The sequence below is a fragment of the Anguilla anguilla genome, chromosome 7 (assembly GCF_013347855.1).
Source record: "Anguilla anguilla isolate fAngAng1 chromosome 7, fAngAng1.pri, whole genome shotgun sequence".
In the NCBI taxonomy this organism is placed as follows: domain Eukaryota; kingdom Metazoa; phylum Chordata; class Actinopteri; order Anguilliformes; family Anguillidae; genus Anguilla; species Anguilla anguilla.
The window spans coordinates 13,077,851-13,088,970 of NC_049207.1; the positions used below are offsets into that span (position 1 = coordinate 13,077,851).

Below are 11,120 nucleotides of genomic sequence, written 5' to 3' on the forward strand. Positions count from 1 at the left end.
ACTACTGGGGCCGGAATTTATGACTATTCAAAGTGCCACCACAAGGCCAGTCTGTGCTGTATTTCAAATGAGGCAAGAGTTCAGCCATCCAAACGAGCCTACTAAGTTGGGTAAGTCTCTGCTGTACCGGCTGGAAGTTCCAAGCACATTGCAGTGGATTTTAAGTGGTGCAGGCGTAATTTGACTGGTGTTTCCCACGACTAGTATGACAACCCTTGATATTCTATTAGCCAGGCCCAGTACCCACAGCAGCTATGCAAAATTTGTATTTACCGTACGATCCACAGAGTGCCCAGGCTGTTGTACTGGTGCAACTGTAATGCAGACGATGGGAGATAAACTAAACACCATCGCTGGAACATTTTAAACTTTATTACTCTTGACCATTGCGGTCTATTGTATCCACACTTTATCAGAATCATATGGTTCTTTATAAGGAGAAGGGACTGGATGAACAGGATTGTTTCATTTGGATGTGTGCGCACTTTGTTTTTGCCATATAACTCGACTATGTGGACATAATGCAATAATTAGCTTTATTTACTTACAAAGAACGCTGTGATGAAACGGTGAAGTGCATAGATATTCAGACCTTCAGGGAAAAAATCAGGACAGTGAACATACCAATCTGGTTTTACATTTAGATCTGGATGACGAGATAGTGCTCTATTAAAAAAGATGAGTGGTCCACCTAAGTATCAGGGACACCTGGATTAAGCATGACAGGATTTGGGAATGGTCAGATTTTTATGTTGAAACGGGGGTCTTTGGAATGTAACAGGCACATTATCCCAGTCCGTTGTATGTGTATGTATGGGTATAAGCACACTGGTCTGGTTATTGGTGTTTAGAGCAATAATTTCATACACATCAACATACAATTTTGGAGAAAATTTTTTATATATATATATTAAAAAGAGCATGTTAGTTCATATATGGCAGCGGCTATGGCTTCACCGAGAACTCCAAACACGCAAATGGAAAGGTAAGGGATTTAAAAAAGTAGTTGTGCCAATTTTCTTTTTTTACCATGCACTTATCCTATAAATTACTTTAAATAATAAAATTAATTACAGTATTTAAAAACATTTACATGGTACATGTACACTGGTTTTTCACCCCCAGCTGGCCGAGGGTGACAGTCCTTGATTGTGCCTTTCTTTCTGTGAGAGGGGCCCGTGTCTGACACACACAGTCCAGTCCTCAGTAGTCTTATCAAAACTATCTTACATCTTCACTGTGCGATGGCAAACATGGAAAACACTAATAAATGTACTGTGTGCTTGTCTACGAAGCTGGAGTTGAGCAGAGGGGTTACAGCTATACTAGACAACCATTTTGTCCCATCTACAATACTGCCATGAGGCTGTGCTTTGTGCCTGTGCTCATGTGCAGTCACAGCTCGTAAACCTTTCAGACAAAATATTTTAATGACAGCGATAAAATGTTTGACTCTAAATAATGACATAGCCATAAAATGACAACACACATTCATCTCTGATTCCTGCCTTACAGTCAAGGGATATGTCTGAAGAACAAAATAAAAAAAAACACTTTCTCAGCTATATGGCAGCAGTGCCACAGATTTACCCATGATGCCAACAGTATGTGACAACCTCAGGTCAGACCCCATGGGAAATACTCCATCTGCTGTGACATTTCTCCACAGGAAGAGGGAAAGGCTCAGTTGATCTGAGCTTTGACTGCCCATTCTTTCATAGTACAATTTAGCTTAGGAGGAAATTGCAGTTCTAATGTGGAAACCCTGGAACCTTATTTGTGAATTGCTTTGCAGACTATCTATCAGGGACTCAGATTCTACAGCTGTGGCTGAGCACAAGTGGTGCCAGTCCGGTGGGAGAGGAACTTGGTGTTGTCACTGTGGTGAATCTGCTTCTGCTGAATCTTGGGGTAGTCCGAAACAAAAAGGCGGGAAAACAGACTGCATCCCAGGGAGGACGTGAGGTCTGGCACCAAAATGAACGGATACCCCATGAGTGAGGGTGTGTGCGGTTGTGTTTCTTAGTCCTGCAGGGCTTCTGTTGCACTCCAGTGAGAAACCGACTGTCCATGTCTTGTCATACACACAAAGTTTTTGTCTCTATACATAAAAATGCATTTGTTCCTTTTTAGGAAAAATATAGCGCACTATATTCATAGGCTCGCTAGCGTTATGTACAGTAACAAGCTGCGGTGTATGAAAAAAAGCAACCTGTTGATGACGTTCAGACCTGCAGCACCGGGTCTATAAAAAAACAAATTCAGGTTGAAGCAGGCACTACAGTAGTCAAGACAGGCGGTGTGTCGAGGTCCTGGGTGCGAGGACAGGCCTCTCTCACGGACACCCCTGAAGAGGGGAGGCGGCTGCAGGCTCGTCCTTGTGCGTAGTGTTGATTTGATTGCTCCGCGGTTTCCGGTTCCTTGAAGTCCATTTCCTTGCAGGGTTACCGTGAGCCTTTGGAGGGGACTGCACATGTCATGTGGACACAGAGGGGCAGTCTCTACAGCAGGGAGACAGAGCCTGTGAGTGTTCGTGTGTGAGAGTCTGTGGCCAGCGTGTCTGACGGACAAACAGCACGTTCAGAGCGTCCGTGGGAGTGTCTGGGAGTTTCTTTTTTTGGGAGGGGGGGGGGGCGCGACTCTCAGAGGCTCTCAGTGCTTCCTGCCTGGACGACGTCCCCCAATCCACCGTTGGATGGCGACGGCGGCTCGGGCACCTCCCCTGTTACCGCCACCCGGATCACCCGCAGCCAGCGCTGCTTGAGCTCCTCGGTCTCAGCCGCAAAGCTGTGGACGGACTTGGACTGGGACAGGCGGAAGCTGGAGGGTGGGTCAGCCGGGCGAGAAGTGTCCTCCACGCTGTAGCCCAGCAGGGGAATGGTGGACTGGGCCTTCACATCCTGGGAGAGTGGGGAAGGGGAGAGGGTTGAGTCAAAACAATCTGGGCATTCGCGTTTCTCACAGATGGGTTGGCTAAAGAACACTGATAGTGCTAGAGATTTGTGAGCCACATAGCGGGAGGACAGTCTGACTTTTGAACCATCAAAGCAATTAACTCTTCAGAGGAAGACACAAACCTCCTATTGGTTCAAACTGCTAACTGCTTTTGAAATGGTTTCAGATGGTACTGCCCATTTTACGGTTTAGCTTCAGCTTCAGCTTCAGATCAATAGAGAACAGTTATGTGCTCTCACCTGTGGCGCACCATACAGGTAGAGTACCAGCGCCTCCTTCTCCGGGATGACGCACCACACCTTCTGCCAGGGCTTGGTCTTCTCACTGTACTGCAGGAAGCCACACATGATGCTGCTCCCTGAGAACTGCGCCGCCTCAATCTGGGGTGGGGGGAGAACACTGGGTCTCATGCAGAGTTGGGACAGGCAAGGGGTCTACCCAGTGTTAAGCTGGGATAATTAAAGCGGTGTCCTCTGAAAGTTCTGACAGGTAAGGGGTGTGCCCTGTGTAAAGTGGGGACAGGTATCCTCACCTCCAGGATACCCTTCTTCTTGCCCTCGGCCCGGTTCTCGCCCTCCGAGCCGCCCATCAGGATGCCATAGCAGTCCTTGCACACCTTATTCATCTTGTTACCATCGTACTCCAGGGCAGCCTTGTTATCTGAGCACTTCCAGCATACCACCTAAAACACAGAGCATCAGCAGGCCGTCATTAAGCCTGTAACTGACCTAGATTCGGTTACCATGGAAAAGGTATGTTCTCTCTCGTCTGCACCATGATTTACATACTCCAGACTGTAGCTGTGTTATCTGGGTGGGTAATAAACCATATCTCCATATCTGAGGACTAGATTATAAAGTCTATGTTTGTCGCAGGTAATAAAATGCCAGTGTGGAAGTTTCCTGGTGAGAAATGACGGAGGACGTGGATTAATTTGACTCACATAGCCGCAGGCTCGACAGTGGTGTCGACGGCGCGTAATTGCATTGAAGGGCTCCCTGCACTTCATGCACATCGTCACCTCGTTGTCTCGAATCCAGCGGGGAGCTCGCTTCCCCAGCTCCGCCGTCTACAAAACAGACACAGGAAATACACCCACACAAACGAGTCAAACTGACAAATTCCTGAACGAGTTCTAATCGGTTCTAATCCTGATGGACCCTTCCACAGCTTTTGACACAGTAGACCACTGCTCCTGCTCTGCACCCTGACCTCACCCAGAATCTCAAGCACAGCTTTAAAGTGGACGGAATCTCTGGGCCATGCTGTAGCTCGGACTGACTCAAGACCTTCCTTCAGGTGACCCCCAAGGCTACGTACCTGGCCTCTGTTTCCTTTAAATGCAGTCTCTTGGGTCTATCCTCTCCCATGGTTTCTCATTCCACTTCTATGAGGAGCTTTTCCTCTCCTTCCCACCATCAGACACCCAGGTCTCACGTCAACTCTCATGGAATCTCACATAATAATGGTGGACTGTTATCGTAAGATCAACCTGGGTAAGGCTGAGGTGTGACAAAGGCTGCAGGCTTCATCTAACTTCACTGGCTACATGTTACTCCTTGCTTCAAGTGTAAAACCTTGCTATTAGCCTAAAGAGAAGTGAGTGGAACAGCTCCACCATACTTCCAAAATATCTTTACCCTATACCCTGGCCTGGTCTCTCCATTCTGCAGACTTGAGGTGACTGGCTCTCTCCTCCTAGCGTAGTCACTTCTCCCAGACAGGACTGTCTGTCAGGTTTGTCTGTTCTGGCCTTACAATAGTGGAATGAACTTCCCAAAGTGGTTAGGACAACAGAATTATCTACTGTATGACAATGCAGACTGAAGACCCACCTCTTCCCAGTTTCCCTGCCTTCCCCACCCAATATTACTGGTACCTTTGGTACTAATTCAGTTCATGATATTTTTATGGTTTTATGTTTATTGCCTTAGGACCTGTATGTATTTAGGATGTGTACTTTGGTTCTGGGTTAGCATAGTAAACTTGCATTAGTGTTTGCGCTTTTACTCTTTGGTCTGGGAATGCGGTGAGTCAAGTCTTACACTATTGCTCATATTAATCAATCATCATCAATCAATCATGTGAATGCACTTCCTCCTACACTGTAAGTCGCCGTGGTTAAGAGTATCCGCCAAATGAATGTGATGCAAATGTAACTGGTCGAGTTGCAACACTTACAGACACTTCACCCTGGGCTTCCTCAACCTCTTTGAAGGCAGTTTTGAATGTTTCATTCTTCTGGTGGAAGATCTCTATCGTCTCCTGGAAAGCCTGTAAAATATAGGGGAATGCTCAAAACATCGTTTTTGGCAATACGCAGTTGATTTTTGTTTCAGCATTCATGTCTAGGTGTCTCCTTCAACTTACAAAGCATTCTCTAGGGACACACTTGTATATGTAGGTTTTCCTACAAAGCCTGCCAGTGAATGGCAAAATATTGTTATGAAGTGTGAACACGAAAGGTACCTTTATCCAGCCCACTTTGTCCTGTTCCGAGCTGAAGGGAAGATTAAATTCATTGAATTGAATATAATTACATAAATAAGTAATAAGTAATACTCAGTCATTTTTTGGTGTATGGCGCTCCAACCTTACCTGGCCTGCAGCTCCAGGGTCCTCTCCTTGCCGGACACCTGGAAGGTGTGGGGGTAGTCCTCATTGGAGGTCTCCAGGACCTTCAAGCCGTCGATGCCAATCCGTGTGCGCACTGTGAACTTCTGACCCACCAGGCTGAACTTAGGCACGCAGTACAGCAGCATGTTGTTGAACTGGGAGGAGGGAAGTCAAAGGTCACGCCGCAGCCATGGATCACATGGGATTCCTCCATTTGCTTCGCCCAAACTCAAACCCAACCCCTCCCCTCAGCTAAGCAGTGGTTCCTGCAGTCCTTACCAGGAAGAGGTATCTATCCATGGCTGAAGTGTTCCTGGCTGCCAGCTTTAGGATGTGGCCCTCCTTGATGAACTCGTTGGTAGCGTTGACGATGTCTTCCTCTTCCCCCAGCATCTCATAGATCTCCAGCAGCTTCTTCAGGTTCTCCTGGAAGACAAAATGGCACAAATGTTCAGTCCGGCGTAGAGGATGGACAAGAACAAGGACTATAACTCAACTGACGTAGATTTGAAGCAGCTGGGGAGACCAGCTGAACCTGTCTGTACCCAGTGATTTGTTGTTCTCTCCACAAATATTTCTCAACCAGAGGAACCACATTACACTGCCTTCCTGAACAAGGATTATATATGACATAAAGGACTTCTGAGGTGCAAACACATACCCAACAATAAAATTTAGTGCCACTGGGTGGCACTATGGACAAAGACTGCAGGCTTGCAAAGCAGGAAGAAACAGTCCATTTACAGAGCAGGACTGAATTTTTCATGAAAAGAATGCATCTCCTATTCAATGTGGAACTCTGCGTAACACTTCCCATGATTGTAGGGACAGAAAGAGGAAGAGGATGCGCTGATTGACCTGAACACAATGGAGTGATACTGTACCAGCTATAGAAAGTAAATAAGCTTCAGAAACAACAGAAACCTATTTGGCCAAAAAGTAAATGCATGCATAAGACACACTGCAATATGTTATATGTGGAGCGCATAGATGGAACAGTTTTACTACATGCCAGGTGTCAGAATGGTCATACCGATTTTCGAATAGCACTGTTGGAGTGCGTGGCTGCCATGGCGATGATCTCCAGAGACTCTGAAGGAGAGACAAAGAAGCTCAATGACTTACATCCTCAGTCAAATCCAGGAACTGAAGACTGAAACTCACAAATAAATCTGTGAAACAAGCAGTGAAACACAGAAAGGAAACAAACAGCGTTTCTGTTCATCAAAGTTTTGGTTGTCCTGGTTACTGAGCTCAGACACTGACAAGTCAAGTTTATTAGGGCACCATGGTGTGCAGATATACTGATATCAGTGGACTAGCTGACGTAGTTTACATAATTAAGGCCTGGAGAACATTTCAACCACATGGCCAAACTGAATTTCAGATGTTATTTTAGAGGTGTCCCTGTAGGCAATCTGAGTTCAGCACTTATTTACCAATCAGAAAAGACACTGGACTAATTATACAATTAGAGACTAATTATGAGGTGTTCGTCGGTGCGAAACAAAAGCGTGCATGAAATTATACACGTATGCACAAACAACGTTACAACTGGTGACAGAGTAAACCAATACACTTCTGGTACTCATGCGTATACTCATAATTAATTTTGCATATTGCATCTTCAGATCTCAAGACAAAGATTACCATAGACTGGAACTCCAAGACACAAAAGCACAAAAAAACTGCTGTCAAACATTCTCGTGGCTTGTGCAGGCCAGCTCTCCCTCACTCACTTTCTGCATCGCGCCGGTCCGAGTCGTCCGGGGGCAGTTTTTTCAGATAGTCCTTCAGCAGCATTTCGTAGCGAGGCACTCTCTGCACTGGCTCCAGCATGTGGTGCTGCAACGTCAGACTCGCACACGCCTCCTGGCTCTGCACAACACAGCACAGCATTACACACCACGAACAAAGATAACACTGAACCATTGCACGACAGCACGCAATGAGCTGGGCTCTTTACAACACGGCATGTCACTACACACAACCACAGACAACAGCAGTACACTGTGTGCTGGCTCTGAACAGCACAATACAGAATTATGACCACAAACAACTGCAGTAACAGTAACACTGCTACTGCCCGGCCACGATGGTGGAATGACCTTCCCGGGGAAGTCAGAACAGCTGAGACCCTGACCACCTTCAAACCACGACTGAAGGCTGCACCTCTCCCCATCCCTCCCTACCTCCCTGTAGTCTCTAATTGACTATATAATCTTAGGGTTGTAGCTAGGTAAGCTGTTTATCTTAGTTGACTTAGTTATTGCACTTGTGCCTACTCAAATATTGCTTGTTTTATTTGCATCGACTGATTTGTTGATGTTTTTGTTGTGTTAATCAGATTAACCTACAGGGTCCAAGTTAAACTACGCGGTCGTTCCCTGCACTTGGAACTGTACTTCCCTCGAGGGTTTTCAACACACCTGTTCCTGGTTTTGGTTATACACTTTGTTGTACGTCGCTCTGGATAAGAGCGTCTGCCAAATGCCTGCAATGTAATGTAATGTAATGCTCTAAGACCATCTCAGCTGAGCCCCTCAGTCCCTGCTACTGCCCTAAGACCATCCCCAGAGCCCCTCAGTCCCTGCTGCTCCTGTCTAGAAGTTGTTGGCTCCAGAGCTGCCAGATCCTTTTACTTCCACCTTACATTACAATACTAAAAATTTAAAAAGTGCCATTTTTGTAGATGAACCACAGTGGTGACTAATAGTGTTTCACAAGAAGTGATGTAAATATAACCACAATGCTGTTTCCTGCTCTGTAAAGTCATACTACAAAATGTTCAACTGTAACTGGCCATAAAGCCTATTTAGATTGCAAGAGTATTCTCATTATGATGAATGTAGCTTGGCATCACCATGGATTTTATCATCCTATTGAGTTAAAGTGATTGGACCAGTGCAATTAGCCTCCCAGATACAAATATAAACAAATAATTTAATTTCAGATTGGAGTTTTTCACGTTTTTACTGCTTAACATCCTGTACCATGTCTGACTGAGATGCATTCCTGTTTCAAGCTGTTTTTTTAAACCTTTTCTTTACCAGGAAAACTTCACTGAGATTAAAAATCTCTTTTTCAAGAGTGTCCTGGCCAAGACACAGAGCAGCAAATATAACATGGTTGCAAAGTTATATGTTAAGGTTAAAGTTTACGAAAGACAAGGTTATTTTTAATGTTTAATGAATATTGAGATCATTCAAAGAAATGATTTTCTTCTGGCCCTTAGAAATAATACAACACGGTGGAAATGAGTGACAGGCGCTGTATGAGTCTCTGAGCACATTTCACCAGTAACGCTTCCTCATGCAGCCATGGTTACATTAGGATTGTGCGTAAATTAGGACAGCGTGCTGCACGCACCTGAAGGTCGACAATGATGGCCTTAAACTGAGGAGAGCGCTCGGTCCACTGCTTCAGAAGCTCCATGGCCTTGTCAAAGTTCTTCACGTACTCTGCGTACATTTTGAGGAAAGGAGTGAGCTTCTGCAGGATGTCCCCAATGCGAGGCATCGAAGCCCTGTGAGGGACAGAGAGGAGGAGTAAGTGTGTGTGTGCATGTGTGTGTGGGAGTGTGTGAGTTTGTGAGTTTGTGTGAGTGTGTGAGTGTGTGAATGTGTGTGTGAAAAAGGCTATTTAGCCCGAGCTTACTTCAATTTGTTCTCCTACAATGTTTACTTTGATAAAATGCATTAATTCAACATGGTCAAATTCTATGAATTGCATTAGCTGTTCCAAGAGGACGTCCATTTGCTGGTCATTAAACAGATCTTATCTGTGGCTCAGTGGTTCCTTTTTTTAGTCATTAATATTCATGTACCATTATTTGTGCACCAAATGGACATGAATCCCTTTTAAAAGTAATGCTTGCTCAACTTCAAAAACAAATGTGAACAAAACCAGCATTTTACATCTTTATGCACTTAGAGGTAACTTGGCACCACCATCCAATTTTAAGTAAAATGAAAAACAAATTGTGCTCAGACAAATGAGATGAGGCACAGCCTCAACTGCAAACTAATGGAGAAGATGAAAAATGCTCTTGTACATCTGCACCATCACTACTTGAGCACGGTTGCTCAGTTACTTGATTTGTATTAATACTTAAGTGGCTCCGTCATTAATATGGTATGGGTAGTGCATGCAGCTCTTAACACATTTAGCAGCACAAACTGCGCTCAGTATTTCTTCCTTCCCTTGGTGTCACAACAAGTGTGTGGCAACGCAGAGCTTACAAAGAGCCTATACACGGCCATGACTAAACATACAGAAATGTGTTAATGGCATGCACAGGATATGTGAAACACTGATGGTGTTTCTGCCTCTGAACGACCAGGGCTGTGAGGAGACTGTGCTCTCCCCGAGGGTGTACGAGAAACGGGGGTACACGCTCACCACTGCCCCATGCGCTTCTCCAGATCCGGCAGCAGGAACTGGCTGTGGAAGGCGTGGATGGAGGAGATGTTGGAGAAGATGTTCTTCACCACCTCTACTGGGAACGTTCCTTTGGCTGCCTCCTCCATCAGCTTGGCACAGAACACCTGCATCGGGGGAACACGTCGGCACACACACACATGCACACATACACACATACGTAGACGCACACGCAGACGCACACATGCACATACACACACAGGCCTCATAATCAATACCATGCGATATTAATTTTAAATTATAATGATGAAGAGAACAGCAGGAGTATGGTACATGGTACATTACAATAAATTTTTCAGCTGGAGACAACTGCAGCCATTCTCACAACATTACGGTCAGTGAACTGACAGTAAATTCATGCACCCCCTCCAGGCACTGAGAACCCCCAGAACCCCTGCAACACACTGACCTTGTCCAGCAGGTGGAGTCGATTGACGTAGGCCTTCTCCGTCTGCAGGAGCTCACTGGCAATCTTATACAGCTTCTGCTCATTGGTCTCCTTCGAAAGACAAAAGAAGCTGGTGAGTTGGTCCATAGGCTGATATATCATCAAACAGGTGCTAAGAACCTCACACACCATTGGCTGGATAAGGGAGTGAGAGAGCAGGCACGGGTTAGAGAAGCAGTAGGAGGTGGGGTTGTTGAATTTAGAGAAGACAACTGGTGGGCAATAGTAACTGTAAAAGCCATAAATACACAGTAGTCAGTGCTACCACAAGCACAATGCAGGCACAAAACAGTATTCATCTGGGGAAGAATAACAAACTGAAGATATATCTGCCTCAAATTAGCTTCTGTGTGGCAAGAAACAAGACCACAGCTGATCTGAAGTAGCTGAAACAATACCGCAGGTGAGGTTAAATTCTCAATACTGAACTACTAAATAGTGAACACACCCGAGCACACCCCCCCTCCCCCCACACACACACACACACACAAAAACAAGACCTCATTGTTGTAATAGCACTGAAATACAGTGGGGTTTCCTGCATTAAATGAACAATGTACACTATTTTGCTGTTCTTCATTAAATCCACCTCCACTGAAGTCACGCACCCATACATCCCATTTCCCATTACCAACTGCAGCAAGACCTAACCGACAAAACC

The 11,120-nt window shown here is 45.4% G+C and overlaps 1 protein-coding gene across 9 annotated transcripts in view; it reads right to left on the reverse strand.

Annotated features, from left to right (window-relative positions):
• Positions 1-662: 662 nt before the first annotated feature.
• fgd4a (FYVE, RhoGEF and PH domain containing 4a) overlaps positions 663-11,120 on the reverse strand; it is a 51,835-nt gene continuing 41,377 nt past the window's right edge. For all 9 annotated transcript variants that reach the window (XM_035425697.1, XM_035425696.1, XM_035425700.1 and 6 more), the window contains 13 exons: positions 10,421-10,510; positions 9,973-10,118; positions 8,941-9,097; positions 7,311-7,449; positions 6,605-6,663; positions 5,851-5,997; positions 5,554-5,726; positions 5,425-5,455; positions 5,137-5,229; positions 3,899-4,024; positions 3,488-3,637; positions 3,195-3,335; positions 663-2,900 (listed from right to left, as the gene is read on the reverse strand). In XM_035425697.1, coding sequence (XP_035281588.1) covers positions 2,643-2,900; positions 3,195-3,335; positions 3,488-3,637; positions 3,899-4,024; positions 5,137-5,229; positions 5,425-5,455; positions 5,554-5,726; positions 5,851-5,997; positions 6,605-6,663; positions 7,311-7,449; positions 8,941-9,097; positions 9,973-10,118; positions 10,421-10,510 — 1,710 coding nt within the window. In that variant the 3' untranslated portion in view covers positions 663-2,642. The remainder of the gene's footprint in view (positions 2,901-3,194; positions 3,336-3,487; positions 3,638-3,898; positions 4,025-5,136; positions 5,230-5,424; positions 5,456-5,553; positions 5,727-5,850; positions 5,998-6,604; positions 6,664-7,310; positions 7,450-8,940; positions 9,098-9,972; positions 10,119-10,420; positions 10,511-11,120) is intronic.